This window comes from Giraffa tippelskirchi, chromosome 6, assembly GCF_054371585.1.
Source record: "Giraffa tippelskirchi isolate mGirTip1 chromosome 6, T2T-mGirTip1v1.2.pri, whole genome shotgun sequence".
Classification (NCBI taxonomy): Eukaryota; Metazoa; Chordata; class Mammalia; order Artiodactyla; family Giraffidae; genus Giraffa; species Giraffa tippelskirchi.
Window position 1 is genome coordinate 133,588,359 of NC_137280.1, and position 26,796 is coordinate 133,615,154.

At 40.3% G+C, this 26,796-nt stretch overlaps 2 protein-coding genes across 17 annotated transcripts in view; one reads left to right on the forward strand and one right to left on the reverse strand.

The window, feature by feature from the left end:
- Positions 1–11,968, reverse strand: part of CSNK1A1 (casein kinase 1 alpha 1) — a 48,587-nt gene extending 36,619 nt beyond the window's left edge. For all 14 annotated transcript variants that reach the window (XR_014055524.1, XR_014055523.1, XR_014055522.1 and 11 more), the window contains exons 1-2: positions 11,433–11,968; positions 10,710–10,816 (exon numbers count right to left, since the gene is read on the reverse strand). Coding sequence is in view for 10 of the 14 variants with exons in the window: in XM_081495782.1 (XP_081351908.1) it covers positions 10,710–10,816; positions 11,433–11,555 (230 nt within the window). In the remaining 4 variants the exon portion in view is untranslated. The remainder of the gene's footprint in view (positions 1–10,709; positions 10,817–11,432) is intronic.
- A 190-nt stretch (positions 11,969–12,158) lies between these two features.
- Positions 12,159–26,796, forward strand: part of ARHGEF37 (Rho guanine nucleotide exchange factor 37) — a 79,511-nt gene continuing 64,873 nt past the window's right edge. For 2 of the 3 annotated variants that reach the window (XM_081495761.1, XM_081495769.1), the window contains exons 1-2: positions 12,176–12,349; positions 24,521–24,639. In XM_081495761.1, the coding sequence (XP_081351887.1) occupies positions 24,627–24,639 (13 nt within the window). In that variant the 5' untranslated portion in view covers positions 12,176–12,349; positions 24,521–24,626. Of the gene's footprint in view, positions 12,350–24,520; positions 24,640–25,317; positions 25,520–26,796 lie in introns of all 3 variants that reach the window. The other variant, XM_081495759.1, reaches the window with a different exon arrangement.

Below are 26,796 nucleotides of genomic sequence, written 5' to 3' on the forward strand. Positions count from 1 at the left end.
CTGCTTTCTCTAGCCTTGGATACAGCAGTACTGGAAGACAATATGTGAAGAACTGGAACCTCCAGGGGAATACAAGTATTAAAATACACTTTTCCACTGGGAAGTGGGACAATACATCTGTAGTTTTCACAATACCAATTATAAAGGGTTGATCAAAACTTTTTTTAATAAGCAAACATATACAAAGTAGACAAGTGGCTATCTAGGCCTAGTGGGATATGGAGAGTAATCACTAATGTGTTCAAGGTTTTTTGGGGACAGGAAGGGATGCAAGTATTCTTTAATTGGATTATGGTGATGGATGGCAGCACAACTCTGTACATATAGTAAAAACCAATGAATTGCACACTTTAAGTTGATGATGCTTACATACATAGTCTCAATAAAACTGTTAAAAATCCTTTATTAAAATCTGCTCTTCAAGCCTGATTCAACACTTATTAAGCAGCTGCTATGTGTGTGATACTGCCAAAAAGGATGCCAAAAGCATCTCAAGGTCTAGAAGAACTGATGACAAGTACAATACAAAAGCAACAATAAAAGTAAATATGAAATATAGAGTTAAGTAATTTCTTCAGAGAAGATAAAAGGGAAAGCTTCTTAGAAAAGTTGGCACCTGAGCTGAATTTTGAAAGATGCCTTTCTACATAGTCCCCCAGTTTCAGTCACTCCTCTACAGTTTCGTGGTGCCATTTCTCTGCTATGAAAACAATGTCCCTCCCCCATTACATACACCGAAAATGCAAAGTTTCATATACAATAAAAAACTCCAAAAATTTGGCCTCTGCCTGTCCTTTAAAACTGGCTTCCATTGACTGCAACATCCCATTATCGCAACTCTCCTCTTGCCTTGATTAACTTTGGATTTCCACCAAAGAATTCAGTCCTTACCTCTCAATTTCCTTTCTCTACTATCACTTCTACACTGATCTTGCTCAGATCTAAATAAATACCAGTCCTAATTCTCTGGTCAAGGTTTAGGTCTGTATCTCTGCTAACTTAATTATACAAGAGCCAAGCCTGGGATATCCTATCACCTTAAACTCAACATGTCCAAAGATATAACCATCAATGCTACTTTCAAAATATCAAAATTAGGCCCCAGAGGGATTTCCCTGGAAGTCCAGTGGTTAGGACTCTGCACTTCCAATGCAGGGGACATGGGCTGGATCCCTGGTTAGGGAATTAAGATCCCACATGCTGCATGGCGCAGCCAAATAAAAACAAAAAACAAAATTGGGTTCCCTTTTCCTTCTTCCTAAATTAAATGTCAAATTCTCAAGGCTAAAATGACTTACCTCCACTCCATAAGAGAAAGTATGAGAAAACATACATTAAAGTCTCAGAGCAAGAAAGTCGGGAAATCAAATTATCTCTCAGTACACTATTTAGAGACCAAATAGTGTACTATTTTCTTTAGGGTACTTTTAGCAATACAGGAATCATTTGTATTAAGACAGTTTTACATATAAAGATCTAGGAGAACAAATAATTTTGGCTGGATGAAACATTCCCCCGCCACACACTAACTACATTAATTAATTTGCGTAGTAAATCCTTCGTTAAGTAGACAGATTATAGATTTTAAAAACAACTCAAATTTCTCTACATTAGCAAATGAACACACACAAAAAACAAACAATTCCAAAGTTTGATATACTCTTTTAGAAGGAGAAGTAATAGAAGAAAGAACACCAAGTCTGGGCTTGAAATGTTAACACAAGTACAGGAAAGGGGAAAATGAAGAGGCAGCACATGTTACTAGAATGATCTAAGCTGAAAGAAAAAAGTAATGTATAAACACATGAATATCTTTTCATAAATCAAATTCTATGTAAATCTAAACTAATAATATAGAACAATGCAACATGTACTTATAAAAATGCCCTTCAGTGACTAAACAAATAAAAAGTGGCTCAGTAAACCAGCAGCTGGACTTGAGAATGGAAAGCTGGCTAAACTCACAGTATATGCAGTATAATGAAAAGAATAATGAATCAATGGTCAAAAACGCAAGTTCTAGTTCTTCCTTTGTCATTTTCTCGCTTGTATAAGCCATTTTTGCTCACTGGTAAACATTCTTAATGTACTTATCTATCAAGAGGTCTCCTAGTAATTATGAGATTATAAAAGCACTACACAAATATAAGGATTACTTACTTTCATTACAAAAAGCAGTTGCCCAACAGTTATGAAATAACAAACAAGACAATAGCATCCCTACAATAGTCAGAGCCCTCTCAGCAAAATAATCACTAACCACCCCCAACAGCTCAAAACAATGAAGTGTTAAAACCTCAGCGAAGTATTTCTCAAAGTGTGGTTCTCTGGTCTTTAGCAGGAATTACCTGAGGTACTTGATAAAAATACACTCGCAAGGCCCATTCCAGTACTGGTCAAACAAATCTAGGGGTGAGGCAGAAAACCTTACATTTTAAACAAGCTCTGAATGTAATTACCATACATGGCTGATGTTTGAAAAATGTTGACTAAGCAGGATTCACAAGGAGACATAATGGGGTCTCTGCTGACCTCTCCAATCAAGGCAATCTCTGGATAGCTCAGCATGCTGTCTGATGTTAAGGAAAGGTTATGTCCTCACAGTATGAAATTTAGATATCTCTGCCCCTAACTTTCAGCAAGGGACAAAGTCACAACTATATGTCAGGCACATGGTATATATTCAAAAAGAATGTAGGCCTCACAAAAATTATCTGTTCACTGAAATGTGCCCATTATCTGAAACTGCACAGTATACAGTTAAGTACTCACGTATAATGTATTTGTTGAATAAAAGAAATGTTTGCTTATTCTCTAGAAGGTACCGTAAAGTTCACTGACACTCCCCAAGAAAAGAACTTTAATTTTCAGAGAAAAAGCCAACATCACTCCCTTCCTTAAGAAGGATACAAAGTATTAATATTATGAAGGCTCAAAAAATGAAAACACTAGGTTTTCAGTAAGTAGATATATGTGCTCAGATGCTTAGTCAGGTCTGACTCTTCGCGACCCTAATGGATTGTAGCCCGCCAGGCTCCTCTGTCCGTGGAATTCTTCAGGCGAGAATACTGCAATGGGTTGCATTTCCTTCTCCAGGGGACCTTCCGGACCCAGGGATCGAACCCAAGTCTCCTATATCTTCTGTATTGGAAGGGAGATTCTTTACCTGAAGAGCCATCAGGGAAGCTTAGTGGTAAGAATAATTTCAATCAAATAAGAACAAAAAAAAGCCAAACATGGAAAGTGTACAACTGAAAGACTGAAAATTTGGAATTTGAAACAAAATTTACAAAAACTTCATGCTACCACTTTCCAACAAACAAGGCAGTTTTAAATCAGATCTCATTCTCCCCTCACCATAAAAGCCACCTTACATGTAGATAGAATAGTCTGGCAGTGTAAGAAAGTGTAACAGGTGAGTAGTACTCAGAGCAGCCTCCAGAGGACCTGAAATATAGGATAGCCTCAATTTCAGGTTAATTTGCAAACACTGTCACTGCACACTCAATGCTGGCACAAATGCAACATGTGACATATGCCATGTATGCTTAGTCACTGTCACCATCTTGCTTCCTTTAAAAAAAAAAAAAAAATTGTCCTGTAGAAAAAATTTCAAGTTTGAGCCAAAAGAAATTCCAAAAGGCCAACAAATCACTGATAAATACTGAAGCTGACAAAGGTCCACATTAGCAAGCCTTTACTGTAAAATTAACAGACATTAGCATTTTGATATGTCAGTATCTCTACATCAGGATTCAAAGCTAAATCAACCAGTACAGCCATGTTTCCATTTGTTCACTTAAGAAATACTAGATTTGGTCCAGTGGTTAGGATTCTGGGCTTCCACTGCGGGGGACCCTGTTTCAATCCCTGGCTGGGTAACAAAGATTTCATAAGCCGCATGGTGCAGCCAAAAAAACCCCAAAACGAAATTAAACTGGAAGTCATACCCTCAAATCAATTAATTCAAAATATCTGAGGTTAGGAGCCAGGTGTCAATATTTTTTCAAGTTTTGTAAGTGATTACAATGTGCAGCAAAGTTTGGGAACCACTGGTACTGTTGAAAGAGACAGTAAAATCTATTCAAATAACACATTAGCTGTGTGACTTTAGGCTAATTAACTATTCTGACTCAACTTACAGAATTCCTGTAATGATTAAATGAGACCATGGGCAATGCCTGGATATTGGTTCTTTTTTTTCTTTGCACGTGGATGGATGCCACTAATTTATATAACACATTTAAAAAAACTCAAGACTGAGAGAGTCTTACAAAATCCCTTTTATAAAGGAAAGCTGACATTCATGATAGAATTCATTCTAGGTTCAAATCTAGATGGCACCACAGACAGAACCTAAGTACTGACTCTCAATATAATCCTCTATTTACCTTTTTATTGAGGATCAGAAAAATAAAATATAAAAATAAAAATAAGGATCAAAATGTATCGTCCAACGAAACATTTTTCTACAGCACGTCCGAAGTCCCTATTAAACATACCCCACTGATGACTATCACACAAGGAAAAGGCAATATTTTAGTTATTCAGAGGAGGAAAATAAGTAAAGATCTCAACTGCCACTGAGCATCACCACCCCAACTCAGTCATTTTATTAGGTGAGTATACATCATGGTGATAAACATATTACTAACTTGTAGTCTTACATACTGACAAATCAACATCAAATCCAGAAAAATAACATTACAATAATTCAATAGGTCAATTAAAAAATATATAAAAATCTATGTTGTCACAAAATATCACCTACCAAGGATTAGCAGTATTAAAAAAAAATGAAATATTCTTTATCTCAATAGGGAGTGTGGGTTACAGCGTATGCATTTGTCAAAACTGATTCAATGATACATTAATCTAATCTATATATATATATATATATACACACACTACACTGTATGAAAATTACACCTCATTAAAAAGATTCCATTAAGATACGGATCAGTATATGTTATGTGATTACTAGTTTTTCACAATTTTCAAGAGCCACTTGCATTGTATAAAAATAGTAACAGAAAACATCATTTAAACTAGATATTCATTTATATTATGAAAGCTATTAAAGTACTCATTTAGCTTTAGAAAAACTTCTGTTAAAACTCAAGGACTGATTTTAAGAATAAAATGGAATACAGCTTCCCTGGTAGCTCAGTGGTAAAGAATCCACCTACCAATGCAAGAAAACCAATGCAGGTGTTCCATCCCTGATCTGGGAAGATCCCACATGCCTCGAAGAAACTAAGCCTATGTGCCACACACTACTGAGCCCACATGCTGTAACTACTGAAACTCGCCTGCCCTAGAGGCTGTGCTCCACAACGAGAAGCCTGTGCACCGCAACTAAAGAGTAACTCCCAACTCTCTGCAACTAGAAGAAAGCCTACCTGCACAGCAATGAAGACCCAGCACAGCCAAAAATAAACATACAAAATTATATTTTAAAAAAGAATAAAATGGAATAAGTTAAAAAGATTAAATGAGTTAACATTTGTTTCAAATTCAAATTCTCTTGTACAGACTTCTTGACATTGAAGTTTCTACTAAACAGGACAGATCATGAGAAAACCTTAGCAATTAAGTTTTAGATATTCTTGTCTAGTCACTAAGTCATGTCCGACTCTTTGCAACTCCATGAACCGTAGCCCACCAGGCTCCTCTGTCCATGGGATTTCCCAGGCAAGAATACTGGAGTGGGTTGTCATTTCCTTCGCCAGGGAATCTTCCTGACCCAGGGATCAAACCCACATCTCTGGCATTGGCAGGCAAATTCTTTACCACGGAACCAGCAGGGAAGTCCCACAGATTAAGTATACTCAGAAACAAAATGATCTAGCTCTAAAAAATGACTAAAGCCAAGGCAGTAAAATCCACAGACTATACAAATGTTTACAAGTATCACTCCACTTTAAGATACAAATCAATAATGTCCACAAAAGTTCTCATCCAGCAATCCATGGACTCAAAAGGGAGAGAAAGGATTATAAGAATTATAAGGATCTAATGGGCTTCCTGGTGGCTCAGACGGTAAAGAATCTGCCTGCAATGCGGGAGACCAGGGTTCTATTCCTGGGTCAGGAAGATCCCCTGGAGAAGAGAATGGCAACCCACTCCAGTATTCTTGCCTAGTGAATCCCATGGACAGAGGAGCTTGGCGTGCTACAGTAACACTTTCACAATTAAGTAACAGTGCAAACAATACATTACTTACATTTATCAGTTTTTCTGTATGAGATCAAATGCCATAAAGGAAAGGGGCACAATATGGGTCTGCAGCATCAAGTGAAAAGGTGTGGGGTATGTAAGCAGACATAATTTGATCTTGACATAAAGGTGAAAACTGCTCACAAGAAAACTGGAAGTTAGGAGACTTCTAGTAAGAAGTACGGAAGAAGACTCAATAGTCTAATCTGTATTGAGTGTGGCTATTATCTCTCAAGTTTCATCCAGCTCCAAATGCTATCTAAGCATCATTCCATTATTCCATTACTAGAAATCCAGCAGAAGCCAATATAAGTACCTTTAGTATATCACAGATTTAGTATATTACAGTTACTCTATGAATTTAGTTACTCTATGAATTAAAATCACATTTCTCATGTATCCAGTGATCTGTAACATTATCTCTCTAATAAAGACGTACCCAGTGTAGATGTCATCTTTGTTCTCTGATAACAGTACTAGAACTTATTTACAGGATATATGCTCAGTGCCAAAAAGCTAAGATTAAAATTTAAGCTGCTTTTAACACTGAACAGTAAGGATTAACTAATACTTTACAAGTATCTCCCAGGATTTCTGACATTCGGAGGGGGTTAAAAAAAAAAACCCAAGACAACCAAAATTATCCTATGCCCTTTCCCATCTTCTTCATCATATTTTCTATAAAAGTGTACCCCATTAATTTACTTCCTCCTAAATAGTAACCCATGGTTTACCTGATGCAGATAGTATTTTTAAGGTCCTGAGTGGTATCTCACTACTAAAGTATCATTCAAAGGTAAGATCTAGACTAAACACCAAACTGTGATGAAATGCTTTCTAGCTACCAACATCTGAAAACAAATCTTAAAATTCCATAGCCACAAGTCCTAAGATCAACTAGGCCAGTGACTTATTTAAGTAGGGAAACTTGTTTAAACAAAACCCTACCTGGGTTTTTTTGGTGGCTCAGTGGTATAGAATCCTCCTGCCAATTCAGGGGACACAAGTTCCATCCCTGGTCCGGGAAGATCCCACATGTCTCAAAGCAACTAAGCCTGCATGAGGCAAATGCTGAAGCCTACGCGCTTAGAGCCCAGTGCTCCGCAATAAAAGACGTTGAAGTGAGACGCCTGTGCACGGCAACTAGAGAGTAGCCCCTGCTACTGCAACTGAAGGCCTATGCACAGCAGTTAATGAAGATCCAGCACAGTCAAATAAAATAAATGCTAAAGACAAAGCAAACCCTACCCAAAAGCTCAGTGTGCAAAACTTTCCAACAGAAGAGTAGGAAATTCTAAACTTTTCTGTCCAGCACACTTCTACCCCGACAAAATTAGAAAATTACCAACTTGGTAAAATCCTCTTTTTAGTTCAAAAAAGAGGAAATTAATATGCCCAAAAAGATTAAGGGACTGACTGACCCCAGATCACTCAGTCAATACTACATGGCAGATTTAGAGAACAACTGAATTCAGTTCAAAGCAGCACAAAAAAAGGAGGGTTGTAACAAAAACACAGTAACTTAAAATGAGCTCCCAGAGGTCAATTCACAAGGCCCAAAGGCTTTTAGTTTCTTAAAAATATCTAGAGACTGAATACCATCCTCCCCTTCTTGCTCTTTATACTCACCAGATGCTGTGTTTCTGCACAACAGATCCCTTGGTAAGGTCCTTACAAACTAAGGACTTGATACGGCAGATACGCTATAATATATAGGCCTCAGCCTCTGTTTTAGAATATCCCATAGAATCTTAAGACAATTTTCAGGGTGAGGGGTCATTGGGGGAGAAGGTAGATATTAGTGAGGTCTAAAAATTTTGATGTCAAATTTCTAAAACAATGGGGAACAGACTGCCTTATTTACTTTAGCTAAACAAACAATTTAATTTAGTATTTCCCAAGTAAATAGTTATTGAATGTATTTACTGGGCTTCCCAAGTAGTGGTAACAAATCCACCTGCCAATGCAGGAGACGCAAGAGACACAAGAGACAGGGGTTCGATCCCCCAGTCAGGAAGATCCCTCAGAGCAGGAAATGGCAACTTGCTCCAGTATTCTTCTCTAGAAAATTCCATGGACAGAGGAGTCCATGGAGCCGCAGAGTCGGACATGACCGAGCAACTAAACACAAACACACATGCATATAGTTAATGTGGAAGTAGCGGGGAACAAACTAAGCAGAGCAGATGCTGCCACCCAAAGAAAGCAAGCTTATGCCTATGTCCTTCCTATCTTTCCCACTTCAGTGGACAAACAGTTCTCTCTCATACTTTAAAAACCAATGATCCACTTTTTGTTTCTATGTACCTGGACTATACCACTTGTAAACAAGTTCACTCTTTCCTCACCCTCATTCAATAACTACATTCTGCTTTAGAAACTACTCCCAGTAGCCAGACTTCACTCTTGGACAGCGTCCCTGACCAGTTCACCAAGCCTTCTTCCTCAGAGTCAGTCAGATCCTGAAATCTCATCTCCTCTCCCAAGAACTCTTAGCTTGAAAATCAGGTTAATCTCTTTAGCTCCACCCAGTTTGTAACTCCACAACTCCCTCTGCTCTCAACTTCTTTGAATTTTGCTCACAGGTCAATTTCCTTTATTTATGTGGGTAATCAGCATATTAACTACTGCCCTCATTGGTCTGTATAAGTGCTGTTCTTAAATAAAAGCTAGCAAATAAAACTGCACGCACTTAATTTGGAGCTAGCACTGAAAATGCCAGGTACTTACTGCTTTTGTGAAAATGATTTTACATTAAATTCAACCTAATTTGTGAAATTTATAAAACCTCCCAACCTCAAAAGCATCAGGTTAGAGAAGCCAGACACAAACGACCTCTTACTGCATGATTGCATTTCCATTTAATTCTTAGAAAAACTAGTAATGGGAAGTAAATCAGCAAGAGCCAGGGTGGAGAGATGAAAATATATGCAAAGGGAAATAAATTTAAAATTCTTAGGCTAACACAATTTTTTTTTATTCTGTGAGGAAAAAAGATAGTATTTTAATCAAGGTTTTTCATTTTTCCACAGCAGCGTTTTTCTTTAATGGATGAGAACCATTGAAAATCTCAAATCTGATCATCTCAGATTTCACATTAATCTTTATCTTGTAAGATAAACCTGGTATTTTCTTCCTAATAATTTATTCTGACTTCCAACCAATAGAAAACTGTATCGTTCAATTTCTCCATTAAAAATATTTATGACCATTGAAAATTTTTTTAAGGATAGTGTCTCTCTGGTTGTTTTCACATCAGACCCAGTTAATTCAAGATTTGAAGAATAAAAGCTAGGATAGTAAAAGAGGCTACAGTAAATGCCATTTCAGTTAATTCTCCACTATATCTGGATCTTTTTGCAAATGTTATTATTAAATAATTGTTGGGAAAGGGCTGGGTCTTAAACTGTATTTTAGTCTCTATCCTAGAAAGATATTCTTTAATCTTAAAAATTGAACTATTCTAAAATCCTTTAATAATTTAAAAGGACCCAATGTCTTCATCTGGTCATCTACCCTGATTACTCTTTGCCTTCTCCAATATCCCATCTCCAAAAAAAGCCACAATTTCCCAGATGTGAGGAGTTACTGACCAAATAACTCAACAGGTTAAAGTTACTTGTCAAACTGCGGTTACATGATTAAGCTTCCTTTTAATACAACTGAGTCAATTTCAACATAGTGTTGCTTAAACTGCCTTTGTCATTTCCCACAAAATTTCGTTACACAGACTGAAATGCAACAAACATTACCATTCTTTACAGAGTTAATTAACACTTCTGGAAAGGACTATGAGGGATTTTGCATAGTAAACTTAATTTCACATCTCATCTGCTGCAGAGATCACAAACAGGCTGTCACTATGCCATCTCTTTCCTTGAACCTCACCACTGCCTGCGGCTTTATTCTTGGCTTTTCAAAGGTTTGATCAACTCGGAGCTGCCAAAGAGGGAATCCAGGAAGCATAACTTATGAACCCAAGCAGTGAAAAGGGCAGGAATATGTGGTTGAGTCACGTCGTTCCGCCATTTTCTAAGCGGAGGAGGAAGACATGTTGGAACAAAAACACAACAAAAGAGCAGCCATTTCCCAAGCCAGCTCCAATAGCAACCCGAACTGGCCCAGCCCGGTCACTTCGGCACCCTCAAATCCACTTCGCTGGACAAACCTAAGGAACAGCTGAGGTGAAAGAAAGCAGCAGGCAACCCTTCCGCGTTGGGATCAAAGATGACCCGCATACTTTTCCCTGCAAATGAAAGCCTCGGGAAGAATGACGGAAGCTAAATGGAGCAGTGTTAACAAACTGAAATCCTAAACTAAGTTGGCAAACTAAAATTTACCGTGATTGTGGTGACTTACGCTTCACAGGAAACCCAGGTAACTCAAATGCCAAGAGCCGGATTCAGCTGGTCCCACTGCCTGCCTCTTACACATTTTCTCCCATTCCGAACTTCCCTCAGAAGATCGCCTGTTTGCTCAAGGATTCTTACCGTATGTGGGGGATGCCAACCCCACCTTGAAGAATCTTATAGAGTTTGCTCTCGTACAGCAACTGGGGATGCCTGGCCTTCTGGGATTCTAGCTTCACTGCCACCTCCTGCAGGGGAAAGAGGGGATGATGGCATCAATATCCTTATGGATTCAATGTCATTTGGGAAAAGAGGGGGAAACATGAGCACATCTCCAACTCTCGGCTAGAAGGTAGTGAGAGGCTGGGAAGAGAAAGATCTCTGTAATTATAAAACGAGGCAACCAGCCTCAAAGGCCTCTTCAGGGGGCAGTGACGAAAGCGGCATGTCCTCTAAAGTGTAAGATTATGATTCATCCAGAAAACGTAATGAGGGTTATGAGGGAACCAGGCGATCGGTAGCTGGCCTAATGGGAACAAGAACCCCAGTAAACTAAAAATATAGGAAGAAAACGAGGGGATCCCAGAAATAGGATTTTGCCATTCTCACCTTAAACGACGGTTTTTTAAAAGTTCGATTAATGTGTATTTTTAACAAGCTAAGAAACTTCCTAGTACACCCAACCCTTCTCTCGGGTTCTTTCCTTTTAGGGAAAGAGAGCGGGGGAGGTTCCTAAGACAGGAAAACTGCCTCCCTCTGGACTTCCCAATGCGTGAGTGCGGTGGGGAAAGGCCCGAGCAGTTCGCGGGGCGGGGGAGTGAGCACAGGCGCAGCGTAGTCGTGAACCCCACCCCAGGTGATTACCTCGCCGTTGGTGATGTTGATCGCCAAATAAATGTCCCCGAAGGAGCCAGACCCGATCTTCCGTACCAGTTTATATTTCCCTCCGACAATGAATTCGGCCTTGGAGCCGCTGCTGCTCGCCATCCTGAGAGACGAAGATGGAGGCTGGGGCTAAGCCCCGACACCTCTAAGGGGAGGATAGAGGCCTCTAGGGCTCGACCACGAAGCAAGGCTGTGGAGAGCGGCAGGAAACAGAAAACGATGGCTTTTTTTCGGCGTTATACGGCCCAGAATCGGCCAAGGGGAACCTGATCACCGCTGCTGTCAGGTTTTTTGGCCAGGCCGCAGATTGTTGAAGGAGTTCTGGCGGTTACCAGGCTGAGCCACTTGTTTCTGGCGGCTGCCGCTGCCTCGCTTTCCCGGTGACGTCGCGGGCTGGAAAAGGAGAGCGGTGAAGCTAGGGCGGCGATACAGCTGCCACCACTGCCGCCGGCTCCCGCCCGGAGGGACCCCTGTCACTTCGCCGACGCCGCCATCTTGTTACTCCGGCTCCAACCAACACAAAATGCCCCCAGTCCCCGGGAGCCGCTTCTTCACAGCGCAGAGCACTGTGGGAAAGGGATCGCGAGCGCTAGCCCCGGAGGGTCGACAGCAAGAGGGAGGGCGGAACCGGATCCGTGAGAGTAGCGGCCCACGCTCTAAACGTCACTCCGTCACCGCCCAATTGCGCACGCGTACTGCAACCCTGCTGACTGCGCAAGCGTGCCGTGGCCTCGTCTCCTCCCCGCCCCGGGCTCATTTCCACTTCCGGTCGTCGACTGCTGCACTGTGAACTACCTGTTAGTCACCTCAGACCCGCCTGGTTTCTGAAAGGCCTCGCGGCCCCAGGCCTAAAGAGCGTATTAGTGAGGAGTCACCTTCATTTTTCTTGGAAGATGGTGCGTCAGGCCTTAAGAGTTGGGTATTGACCTTTGCTCTTTGTTTGAGGCGGTTTTTAACCTTTTGATCTTTACTGGGGCTACTCCCCCAACTGGCCCATTCCAGTTCAGTATCTCTTTTGAAAGAGGCTGTCGCCTCTGGTGGAAAGAAAGAGAAAAACAGTACGGGCTGGATTAGTTCAGGGCTCGGTGTTTAAGCAGTCTAGCTGAGGAGTCTTACTAGAATTCTGCGATTTAGGGAATGTTGGATTCCCTATTTTAACAGAGAGGAAAAGAGGGAAAGCAGGAATTAACCCTGCCCCTCTAAGTCTTTGTGTTGTTTACCCACTGATACTTGATACCCAAAGGGGGCAAAAAATCCGGGTAATGTTAGTGGCCAATATATAATCAATAGAAAATAAGATTTAAAGCCGTGAAAAAACTTGAACATACAAAGGTTATCCTCTTCGCAACCCCCAGCCCAACAAATAAACATTGAGAAATCGTATCTTGGTCTTGTTGAAAACTGCAGTCTTGACCCAAAAACATAGGGTAGAAATAACTTCATTATAGAACTGACTACGTTTAACACTTTACACAATAAAATTTTTTTACTAAAAATTGGTCAGAATCAAATCTTGAGCACAGTTTTCGTTTAGAAAAATTTGAACTGGGAAAATTGGGTTTGGTAGTAATGATAATCTGAAAAGAAAGCTGCATGATGGTGTTTCATTTGCAATATGAATCAAGCCGTGATGGATGAGTGAATCAAAGCCTCGGTTGTGAAAACTTATATAGAAAATCTATCCCAAATAAGATAATTTTGTAAAAACTGACAAAAATGTAGACTTAGTTGCAGCCTCGATAGCTGACCCGGAAGATATTGGAATTCCTACATGGTACTTTATTTCTGGCTTAAATGTTTGTATTCATAAAGCTCTGACCTAAATGTCTTGAATTTGATAACGGAAAAAAGACTAAGATTTAACGTGAAGTTTTCACACTAAAAAAACCCAAGCCACCTGACTCCCAAATCAGCACTGTTGGACCACCTCCTTTGGTGATTCTAAGTGTGTCTGGCCTACTTAAAATTCTCTGCTGTCAGGATTCTGGTGTTTGTTTGTTTTTAAGTCAAGTTTAAGCATCTTGAATTTTTCAGGTTTCCAAAGATAGCTATTATTCTGGTGACTTTTTACCACAGTCATTCAAAATTTAATGGATTCCTCAGCTTGAAGAGTTCCCTATATAAGGGGTGGGGTATACATTTAAAGAGATTTTTTTTTCCCCCAGTAATGAGGCCACAAATGCTCAGCTGGGGGTTGGGGCGTGAGGATATGCGTGAAGTGGACTAGATTAGGGATTCCCAGAGGTCTCTGTGTGGACAGGGGCAAGTCTTAACAGTTTTCCGTGAGATACCTAGAAAAGAGCAGGATAATGTATTTTTTCATTTATCTAATTTCAAGTTATGCTTCTGAGATTTTATCTTCTTATGTATGTGTTGTTAAAGTGCCCTTTTATAAAATGGTCCTGATGGTAGATAGTTGTTTTGTTAATATCCTTGATTGGCAAAACTAAATGTTCACACTTTATGTCTGTCTCACCCCATCCCCTTTTTAAAATTTTTATAAGCTATTGAAATGCCTTACTCTGGGACTCCCTAGTCTATAACTTTTAGAAGCCCTTTCAACTGGAGAGTCTGTTGTTTTATGTGTATATTTGGTGTGTCTCCTCACTTGTTTCCTGCCTGCTGTAATCACTATTCCGACATTGACACTATCCAGCAAAATGTACTAAAATATTGCCAGTGGTTATAGCCTTTTCAGATGTGATTTCAGTTGAAAATCTTAAGATTTCAATTTATTAGGTTAAGAAGGGCAAAAGGTGAGGTTTTTTTAATGTAGAAATGGAAGTTTTAGGTGTTGGCTACGAATTCAGCCTTCTCCTAAAATGAAGTGTTGTTTGCGGTAACTTTCAGCCTCAGTAATTGAAGGGTTACCTGTTTGGGTGCTATTTTAGTTACAAATAAATCATTCTGTTGTTTTGAATCAGCAGCAGTTTTAGTGTAATGGAGGAAGTCTTCTTAGTTCAGTTCAGTTCAGTTGCTCAGTCATGTCCGACTCTTTGTGACCCCATGAATTGCAGCACACTAGGCCTCCCTGTCCATCACCAACTCCCGGAGTTTACCCAAACTCATGTCCATCAAGTCGGTGATGCCATCCAGCTATCTCATCCTCTTGTCCACTTCTCTTCCTGTCTCCAATCTTTCCCAGCATCAGGGTCTTTTCCAATGAGGCAGCTCTTCGCATCAGGTGGCCAAAGTATTGGAGTTTCAGCTTCAACATCAGTCCTTCCAATGAACACCCAGGGCTGATCTTTAGGATGGACTGGTTGGATCTCCTTGCAGTCCAAGGGACTCTCAAGAGTCTCCTCCAACACCACAGTTCAAAAGCATCAGTTCTTTGGCGCTCACCTTTCTTCACAGTCCAACTCGCACATCCATACGTGACTACTGGAAAAACCATAGCCTTGACAAGACGGACCTTTGTTGGCAAAGTAATGTCTCTGCTTTTTAATATGCTATCTAGGTTGGTCATAACTTTCCTTTCAAGGCGTAAGCATCTTTTAATTTCACGGCTGCAATCACCACCTGCACTGATTTTGGAGCCCAGAAAAATAAAGTCAGCCACTGTTTCCACTGTTTCCCCATCTATTTGCCATGAAGTAATGGGACCAGATGCCATAATCTTAGTTTTCTGAATGTTGAGCTTTAAGCCAACTTTTTCACTCTCCTCTTTCACCTTCATCAAGAGGCTTTTTAGTTCTTCTTCACTTTTTGCCATAAGGGTAGTGTCATCTGCATATCTGAGGTTATTGATATTTCTCCCTGCAGTCTTGATTCCAGCTTGTGCTTCTTCCAGCCCAGCGTTTCTCATGATGTACTCTGCATATAAGTTAAATAATCAGGGTGACACTGTACAGCCTTCACGTACTCCTTTTCCAATTTGGAACCAGTCTGTTGTTCCATGTCCAGTTCTAACTGTTGCTTCCTGACCTGCATACAGGTTTCTCAAGAGGCAGGTCTTCTACAATGTGCCAAAATGTAATTCCTAACTCCTGGGTCAACTGAACTCACCAAAAATATAGTGTAAAGTGGGCTTCCCTGGTGGCTCAGACAGTAAAGAATTTTCCTGCAATGCAGGAGACCCAGGTTCATTCCCTGGGTCGGGAAGATCCCCTGGCGAAGGGAATGGCAACCCACTCCAGTATTCTTGCCTGGAGAATTTCATGGACAGAGGAACCTGGTGGGCTACCGTCCATGCGGTCACAAAGAGTCAGACACCACTAAGTGACTTATCACTTTCACTTTTTCATAGTTTATTTAAGACCTTGAATGAAATTTTTGAGATCACTTAGTTCAATAATCTTTTTCTTTGGCCGTGCCATGAGTGGGACCTTAGTTCCCTGACCAGGGATCAAACCTGTGCCTCCTACAGGGGAAGGATGAAGTCCTAACCACTGGGAAACCAGGGAATTCCCAATAATCATATTTTTAAATGCTTTGCAATCTACACAGTGCTTTCACACATATTAGTTGTGCCCAACTAGGATAAAGTGGCTTGCCCCAAATCATACAGATCTTAGTGGCAAAGAAAGGATTAGAACCCCAACCTCTAACTGAAAGAAAAGAATTGAAAGGGTAGAAGGTGAATTGGGACAATCATGCCCTGGTGATTACTTCAGTTTTCAGAGAGATGTCCAGATAAATTGAAAACTTTTTTAAACCACAGTGTTTACCCAAAGAAAGGTCACTGGTAACCAGAGTATGTTTTAAGTAAAGTGATAAAGATAAGCATAAGAGGTGTAGATTGGTGCAGTAAGAAAGAAAATAAAAACATAAGGGCAAGGACTTCCTGGTGGTCCAGTAGCTAAGATTCTGTACTCCCAATGCAGGGGGCCCAAGTTCAATCCCTGGCTAGAGAACTGGGTCCCACATGCCGCAACTAAAGATCCTGCATGCCATGACTAGGACTACTGTGCATCCAAATAAATAAATATTAAAAAAAAAAAAGTAAGGGTGGCCTGCCCATCTCTAGGGTTGTTTGCTACCAATAAGTAGAAAAATGGAATGGCTTAGAATATGTCAAATGCTGTTTCAGGTGTGCATAATCAGTATCAGATAAGGGAGTTGATGAGGTGACTGGAAACTTGAGAACATTAGAAATGTCCTATTGGATCTATTCAGTCTTTTTTCTAGTCTTTGACAATGGCAGCAATTCCTATCTTCCTTTCTGGTCTCAGTTCCTATTCTCCCCTTCTTCATTATTCACAAGCTTTTTGTGAAAGTGTATCGCTGCATCTGTGATAGCAACTTCAAACACTTGAGACTTTCTGCAAACATTTCTTTTTATGGTGTTATTAACCATAAATTTATTTCAATTAACTTAATTCTTTGAATATATCTGTGCTTTTGACCCATATGGCTTCAAGATTCTAAAGTTGGTATCTTCCATATATATGCTACCCAATGAACTTTTACACATATCAAATGTTGAATTCTCTTTTCCTTATAAAAGTGACAAGTATTCATTTGAAAAATTTAGATAAATCAGAAAAAAACCCCAAAAACTTATAGAGATAAGATGAAATGTTAATTTGCTGTATATAAATGACCAGTATTTTTTTCTATGTGTGTTCTGTGTCTGTTTATATATATCTTGAATGTGTGTACACTTATCGATACACATGTGTAGCACTGAAGAATTGATGCTTTCAAATTGTGGTGCTGGAGAAGACTCTTGAGAGCCCCTTAGACTGCAAGATCAACCCATCAATCGTGAAGGCAATCAACTCTGAATATTCATTGGGAAGGACTGATGCTAAAGCTGAAGCTCCAGTACTTTGGCCACCTGATGTGAAGAGCTGACTCATGGAAAGGGACCTTGATGCTGGGAAAGATTGAGGGCAGGAGGAGAAGGGGGCAACAGAGGATAAAATGGTTGGATGGTGTCATCGACTCAACAGACATGAGTTTGAGCAAACTCCAGGAGGTTGTGAAGGACAGGGAAGCCTGGCATGATGTAGTCTGTGGAGTCGCAAAGAATCAGACGTGACTTAGCAACTAAACAACAACAACAACGTGTACATACGTATATTTTATCTCTAACAAATTTGTAACAAGTAGTCATAGTGCACATTCAGTTTGGAAATGGGATTTTCACTAAATGATTTATTGGAGACATACTTATCTATAACTAATCTTCCAAAATATGATTTTGTAAAAACTTTGTAGAATGTTTAATTGGAGGATAATTGCTTTACAATATTGTGTAGGTTTCTGCCATACATCAACTTGAATCAGCCATAGGTATATATATGTCCCCCAAAATATGATTTTTAGTGTCTGCATATTAAATATGTATCACATTGACAGAACTGCATTTACCAATCCTAGTGGAGTATTTTAGTTATTTCCAAAATCTTGCTAGTATAAACAAGTTAAGTGAATATTGCTATAGCTAAATCTTTGCCCACATCCAGAATTAATTGGTTAGGATTTGTTTTTAGAAATGCTGAAGTCTTAAAATCCCTTATATCATAAACAACAACTCCTAATTCTGTTTGGGTCATTTGTGATGAATAAGTATTTGTGGGCTATCCTATCTCTTCATTATTTAGATTTATCTTTAAAGTGTAAATCCTTATCGTTTCATTCTGTCCTTGAAAGAGGTTGTAAGATTATTTTATCTGACCAGTCATTGTTGTAAAACCTAATAAACTTAGATTTTTTTTTTTTGCAACTCCCCTACTCTCTTCCCCATCCATTTCAAAATCTCAAGAATTTTGTAAATCTGTGGTTTACAAGTCTGTGCTCATAAGATTGAAAATGTTCCTTTTATGGACACAGCCAGCAAGACACATTTGTTCACAATTGGTGAAGCAATTGCTTTCTTTAGCTATTTAGTAGATTTTAGTAGCTATTTTAGTAGATTTATTTGAAGGAAGGGGGCAAGTTAGTTTCCTGTAAGAGTGGCTAAGTTGTGTCCGACTCTTGGCACTCCCATGGACTGTAGCACGCCAGGTTTCCCTGTCCTTCACTCTCTCCCGGAGCTTGCCCAAACTCATGTCCATTGAGTTGGTAATGCCATTCAACTGTCTCATCCTCTGTCACCCCCTTCTCCTGCCCTCAATCTTTCCCAGCATCAGGGTCTTTGCCAGTGAGTCACCTCTTTGCATCAGGTGGCCAAAGTGTTGGAGCTTCAGCATCAGTTCCTCCAGTGAATATTCAGGGTTGATTTCCCTTGGGAGTGACTGGTTTGATCTCCTTTCTGTCCAAAGGACTCTCAAGAGTCTTCTCCAGCACCACGGTTTGAAAGCATCAATTCTTTGGCGCTCAGCCTTCTTTATGGTCCAACACACACATCCATACATGACTACTGGAAAAAACAAGTATGAGTGTGTTAGTCGCTCAGTTGTGTCTGACTGTGCGACCCCGTGGACTGTACCCTGCCAGGTTCTTCTGTCCATAGGATTTCCCAGGCAAGAATCCTGGAGTGGGTTGCTACTCCCTTCTCCAGGGGATCTTTCTGACCCAGGGATGGAACCTGGGTCCCCTGAAATGCAGGCAGATTCTTTACCATCTGAGCCACCAGGGAAGCCCCATACATGACTACTGGAAACACCATAGCTTTGTGACTATACGGACCTTTGTCAGGAAAGTGATGTCTCTGCTTTCTAATAGGCTATCTAGGTTTGTCATAGCTTTTCTTCCAAGGAGCAAGCGTCTATTAATTTTGTGGCTGCAATCACCGTCTGCGGTGATTTTGAACCCCAAGAATATAAAATCTGTCCTTGTTTCCACTTTTCCCCAGCTATTTGCCATGAAGTGATGGAACTGAATTTAGAGATAATGGAGATCAAAGGATCCTCAAAATCAAGAATATAGTTAACTAAGTATGAAGAACAGGATAATCTCATATATATTCAAATCTCTCATATTTTGCATGAGCTCAGGTATTCCCACAGATGTAAAATTATTCTCATAAAAATAAATATGCAAGGTCTTAGCGATGGGGAAGAACTTAAACTGTCACTGTTCCAAAAGTGAGGTTAACCCAGACTTTAGTACGGAAGTATTTTAAATGCCTGAGTTAGGCATTTCACTGTGCTTCGTTGAAGGAGAATGCCTCCTTTGCCACCTATTATGAGTAAAATGTTGCCACCTACATTTCAGAGTAGCCAGGGACCTGAAGTTTTCTGAACTTTAACAAGAGACCCTGGAAACAATACTAGAGTTCAGTTCAGTCGCTCAGTCGTGTCCGACTCTTTGCGACCCCATGAACCGCAGCACTCCAGGCCTCCCTGTCCATCACCAACTCCTGGAGTCCACCCAAACCCATGTCGATTGAGTCGGTGATGCTATCTAACCATCTCATCCTCTGTCGTCCCCTTCTCCTCCTGCCCTCCATCTTTCCCAGCATCAGGGTCTTTTCCAATGAGGCAGCTCTTCGCATCAGGTGGCCAAAGTATTGGAGTTTCAACTTCAACATCAGTCCTTCCAATGAACACCCAGGGCTGATCTCCTTTAGGATGGACTGGTTGGATCTCCTTGCAGTCCAAGGGACTCTCAAGGGTCTTCTCCAACACCACAGCTCAAAAGCATCAATTCTTTGGCGCTCAGCTTTCTTTATAGTCCAGCTCTCACAGCCATACATGACCACTGGAAAAACCATAGCCTTGACTAGATGGACCTTTGTTGGCAAAGTAATGTCTCTGCTTTTTAATATGCTGTCTAGGTTGGTCATAACTTTCCTTCCAAGGCGTAAGTGTCTTTTAATTTCATGGCTGCAATCACCATCTGCAGTGATTTTGGAGCCCAGAAAAATAAAGTCAGCCACTGTTTCCACTGTTTCCCCATCTATTTGCCATGAAGTGATGGGACCGGATGCCATGATCTTAGTTTTCTGAATGTTGAGTTGTAAGCCAACTTTTTCACTCTCCTCTTTCACGTTTATCAAGAGGCTCTTTAGTTCTTCTTCACTTTCTGCCATAAGGGTGGTGTCATCTGCATATCTGAGGTTATTGATATTTTTCCCGACAATCTTGATTCCAGCTTGTGCTTCTTCCAGCCCAGCATTTCTCATGATGTACTCTGCATATAAGTTAAATAAGCAGGGTAACACTATGCAGCCTTGACGTACTCCTTTCCCGATTTGGAACCAGTCTGTTGTTCCATGTCCAGTTCTAACTGTTGCTTCCTGACCTGCATACAGATTTCTCAAGAGGCAGGTCAGGTGGTCTGGTATTCCCATCTCTTTCAGAATTTTCCACATTTTATGGTGATCCACACAGTCAAAGGCTTTGGCATAGTCAATAAAGCAGAAATAGATGTTTTTCTGGAATTCTCTTGCTTTTTCGATGATCCAGCAGATGTTGGCAATTTGATCTCTGGTTCCTCTGCCTTTTCTAAAACCAGCTTGAACATCTGGAAGTTCACGGTTCACGTATTGCTGAAGCCTGGGTTGGAGAATTTTAAGCATTACTTTCCTAGCATGTGAGATGAATAGTGGACCCTTATTTTATTCTTAAAAAGTAATTTGGGGTGGGACAGGAGAAGCCAGATTGAATATCCCTTTATTTGGCTTTTGAAGGGCTGGGTTAAATAGTTTAAGGAAATGTATCCTGATCTGCCCTAAGTATTGAGAAGAACTGAATCTTAGTTGTGAGTCTACCTTAAATGTTTTCTGAGGCTTCAGTGTTGTAGTTTCTAAAAAGAGAAGTCAGAGGCTAAAGTTCTTTATAGGTTTAAAAAATGTACTAAAGATGACTCCTGTATTTTGAAGTAGAAGGAAGAAATTAACATGCTTGTCTCCTGTCATAGCTTCTTAAAATCTAGATAATATGTAACATCCTATGGGCAAGTCCTTACCCGTTCTCCTTAATATTTGTCAGAAAAATAAAATTCTCTAACAGTGAAACATATGGCAGTGGATAGATAGTTAGAAACTAGAGGAGATCCCCAAATTAGAAGAGTTTGGGAAAGATCTTTTATTTGAAACATTTAAGAATTCGAATTAAATAATTCTTCCTGGAGGTGGAGGATGAGCCTTACTTAAATGACCTCTGTATGTCCCTTTTAGTCTAAAAAAATCCTCACTTAGATTCTCATCAGGGAAAGCACAAAATGATTTAACTCTTCAACACAGCCTTATTCTTGGCAAGGTTGAAATTCAACAGTGAAAATCAAGGAAAACTTGTTTCATATTCTCTTCAAGACTGTTTCCACTAGCCCAACCCCTCCCTCTCAGAGTTGCTTTGAAATAATGCCTGAGGCTTTAACTCGTTTGTCTGCAATGAACATTCTGCAGTGTAATGATTGAATGCCAGAGATGTGTCCTGACAGGAAATTCAAATCATTAATGTTCAATGCACAGGATGAAGACCTTACCAAGGTCAGGCCTTGAAAGGCACTGTAAAAGTTGAAATGCCTAGGTTCCCCCTGAGTTCCCCACTTCACCCCCATTATCTTGTTCTTGTCAGTCTATCTGACCTAGCAGTATTTACCTATCAAATTATATTTTACAATTTCTATTTTAATAATACAAACTATTAATTCATAGACACGCACTGTCATGCATGGCATTTGGGAATATTTGTGTAGCTACTTTTTATTCGTAAGAATTTCTTCAGCGTTTTGGGGTTTCTGAGGTTGCTCTGTCCCTTTTCTCAGCCTCTTTTCTTTTCCCTTGGATTGTTCATTAGCAAGGGCATGAAACTCTGCTCCCAATGACTCATTATTACTCACTACAGTAATCTGCTTTTCTTTGTGAGGCTCAGTTTGGAAGATACTTGACTTGCCATTCCTGAGAACAGGTCCTAAGAACACATCCTGTTAACTCTCATCTCTCCATGCTAATGCCAAGAAGCACTGATACTGATCACAGAAAGTGGAATAGCTGCTTCATTTGATCTTGGCCAAGCCTGACACCACTGCAAAAAGACTTTCTGCAGTAAGCAGAGACCAGGGTCTGATTGGGAGGGATAAAAAAGAACTCTGGATTGTAGGCTCCTAATCCACAAAGCAAAGGAAATCAAATTGTATTTTATAGGGCCCTAGAAAGGGCTCATAAAGTTCATAAAGTAATTTGTCATACACTTAATTGTACTTTTCATGACCAGTTTTAGAGATAGGTAAATCATCCCTTGTTATATTTGAAACCGAGGAAGGCCCTGTCGAGCTTCCAGGCACAGAGGACCTTTTGTCCCCTGTTTTGTATAGGCAAGATTCCAACCTCCATGACCTTCCCTGAGTTCCAAAGTGCAGATTCCAATTAACCAGTTGCCAATTAAGGGAGGAGCAGCCAAGAAAGTATCTGAATCAAGATTAAAGGGACCAGAGAATCTCATCAAGATTAGAGACTGGACCACCTGAGATGAGATTAAGGGAGTGCAAACACTGCTGCTGCTGCTGCTGCTACTAAATCACTTCAATCGTGTCAGACTCTGTGCGACCCCATACTGTCATCCTAATCTTGTCAGAGACCTCACCTTTAAACCATTGTTATAAAACCTTTATCATATCCTCCCCAGGTTGAGACATAGATTTTTGAGGCAGAAGCTCAGTGTGTCTCCCTTTGCCTGCTAAAGCAATAAAGCTGTCCTTTTCTACTTCACCCAAAGCTGTCTCCAAGATTAGATTCAGCACCATACAGACAGGCTGAGCTCTTAGTAACATGTTCATCTTATGTCTGAGAAAGCTGAAGCTCTGCAGAGGTTTGATGACTTCGGCTCTAGCTTTTGTGAACTCCCTAAGATCCATAGTAATTCCTGTTCATTCTCCCAGTTAGCATGTCCTATCCAGACCCTGGTGCCTGCTCTAGATCTGGATAGGGAATATATTAGCAGTCACTACCTCAGTGGATGTACAGTTGACTTAAATCATCTCCCTCTAGCTGGTTGACCCAGCCCATCTGCAGCTCAACTGACCTCTCAGTGTCAAAGTTCTGTCACTTGGTGCTCAAGCAGGATCCAGGTCCTGACTTCCATCTGTGTCTCAACTACACTTTTGAGGGCTGACACCCATCTCCTCCATGTCTGACATTAAGTAGCCAGGATCAGTGAACCAGCTGACAGCTCGAATCCTATAGTCCTTGGCTGTACAACTGGTTCATTGACCCTGGCTACCTGACCTCAATTATTTACCTCCAGTCATCCCTCCTTGACAGTGCTGCATACTTTTACCTCACCAGTGTTAATTACTTCCGCCTCTCCCCCTTTCATATTCTAAAGCCAACTGACATATTTAAATGTTAGTTCCCAATCAGACTTTCCAGACCCTCCTTACTTTCTCTCAGACCCTGAACCTGATCTAACTCCTAAGACTGCTTCTTATCCGTGTTCTTCTAGGCTAGACAAATGATAGCCCCTTCTAACCTATATGAAATTTGTATTTTTAATATTTTCTTTTGTTGCTTAGAATTTCAAATTCTTGACCTTCTTAGCTTATATTTTCTTGGCCCACACTATATCACTGGTAACCATACCTTCTGCTTAGTGGAAATGGGATATGTAAAACCACTGTGTTTAAGCCATAAACCTCATACAAATGTACCCTGCTGTTGTTATTAGGCAGTTCAAGTCAGAGGTGTTTCTAACCTTTCTGGTGGAGGAAGACAAGCTGTCAGCTGAAATAGGAACTTAACAGTTATCGCCCAAACCAAAAATAAGTGTAACAACTATGACACTACCACAACTGAATTCTTGACATAGTTGATTCCTTCTGACAAGGTCACCAACACAGGCATTTAAGATGTGTCATAGAAAACAGAAATAAAATATTCTAGGCTATTCTAAAGGTCTCAGAACCTTTCCTCTAATCAACCTGAAGATACTGAGTTATCAGATGGCACCTACTCTGAATGACTTTCCCATGCCAAGGTAATAATTACTTTCAATGTTTATATAGCATTGTATACAGTCTTGTTGTGACCCATATTATCTTCTGCCAAAAAAAAAAAAAAAAAGATTTTCTGGGGAAAATAATTTCATTATTTTAAATTTTTAGGTGGGGTGACTGAGGCCCAGAGATTTTAGTTAACTTGCCTAAGTGCACTAAATGACTTAAGAGTGCATTTTATACTTGAACTCAGATTTTTATTCTCACTCTAAAGAATCTGCTTTTTTTTATTTCTCTAGCCCATGCATCTCAGAACTGTAAAACATCCTGGGAAGGAAACTGCTCATTTATTTCAAGATTAAGTGAAGATATAAAAACAGATATCCACTTCACAGATCACATAATATGCCTCAGAAAGGTATGTTCGAGGATCCATACCAGATTATGGTTTTCAATAATTATACAATGCTGCCATCTTGTGGACATGCTGGCTTCTATCGCCCAGAATCAGCTAGTTGGATCTGAGCATTCAAATATTAAATGCCCAGGAAACGGCTGGAGTTGAGGAACTTAGAATAACATTTGAGGGGCTAAGTAAGTGTTAGGAGTTTGAGCAAACCTATTGTGCTTTCTGCACAATACGGGGGCTTCCTCTATAACTCAGTGGGTTTGATCCCTGGGTTGGAAGGATCCCCTGGAGGAGGAAATGGCAACCCACTGCAGTATTCCTGCCTGGGAAATCCCATGAACAGAGGAGCCTGTGGGCGACAGTCTGTGGAGTTGCAAAGAATCAGACAGACTGAACACACACATACATTGTGCTTTCTGAACAAGATCAAGCATTGTTAATATTTGAATGCTATGGACATGACTGAATGACTAACACACATGATATAAAGTCAGTGCATCTTATATTACCTGTTAAGGGGATAAGAGAGAAAAGAAAACAAAGGTATATCGTTTTCATATGGATAACCAGTTATTCTTGCATCACTGGTTGAAAAACTTTCATCTCCCTGTCTTAGTTTGATATGTTATAACAAAATACCGTAGATAGACCGGGTATCTTAAAGAACAGAAATTTATTTTCTCACAGATCTGGAGGCTGAAAGTCTGAGATCCAGGTTCCAGCAAGGTCAGCTTCTGATGAAGGCCCTCTTCCAAGTTGGCAAACTTATATTTTCACATAGCAGAAAGCAGTTACAGATTGTCAAGAAAAGTAAACATCACACAAGGACTTTGCTTCCCCTCTGAGGAAAGAGTTAACATGTTTTCAATTGTATACAAGATGTATCATGGTAGGTGGAAGTATGACTTTGATATTGTCTTTATTTGGAGATAAGTATGATTTAAGGAGATGCATATGTGTGCCAAGTTGACAAGGGATGAACTTATGATAATAAATTTTATGTGTCATCTCAGCTGGGCCATAGTACCCAGATATTTGCTCAAGCATTATTTTGGATGTTTATGTGAAGGTATTTTTTTTTGGATAAAATTAACATTTAAGTAGGTGGACTTTGTGGAGAAGACAATGGCACCCCACTCCAGTACTCTTGCCTGGAAAATCCCATGGATGGAGGAGCCTGATAGGCTACAGTCCATGGGGTCGCACAGAGTCGGACACAACTGAAGCGACTTAGCAGCAGCAGCAGCAGCAGCAGGTGGACTTTGAGTAAAGCAAAATACCCTCCATAATATGAGTGGGCTGCATCCAGTCATTTGAAGGTCTTCATAGAAAAAAGATTGACCTCTCCCAAGCAAGGAGGAGTTACAGAAGACAGCCTTTGGAACTCTTTGCAACCCTTCCCTGGGTCTCAACCTGCTGGCCTACCCTGCAGATTTTGAATTTATCAAGTTTTCACAATCACATGAGCTAATTTACTAAAATAAATCTCTCTATCATCACCCCACCCCTCCACCCCATCCTGTTGGTTCTTTTTCTATAATGCATTCCTTCACTTTATTCAGGTCACTGCTAAAATGTTCTTAGATACACTTTTCATGACCAAATTATTTAAAATAGACCCTTATACATACCCCCTTGCCACACCTAGTTACTTTTCAGCTCTTTATTTTCCTTCAAGCATTTACTAGTCTCTAAAATTATACATATATAAGTATATATATGTATATGGAAGGAAGTGTGAAAGTGCTAATTGCTCGGTCATGTCTAACTCTTTGTGACCTGCCAGGCTCCTCTGTCCGTGGAATTCTCCAGGCAAGAATACTGGAGTCGGTAGCCATTTCCTCCTCCATGGAATCTTCCCGACCCAGAGATGAACCTGGGTCTACTGCATTGCAGGCAGATTCTTTACCATCTGAGCCACCAGATGGTGGCTGCTAGTGGTAAAGAACCTGTCTGCCAATGCAAGAGACATGGAGACATAAGAGACACAGTTTCTATCTCTGGGTTGGGAAGATCCCCTGGAGGAGGGCATGGCAACCTACTCTAGTACTGGAGAATCTTATGGACAGAGGAGCCTGGCAGGCTGCAAACCATAGGGTTATAGAGTTGGACACAGCTGAAGTGACTTAGCATGCATGTAAAATATATCCCTGGTAGCTCAGATGG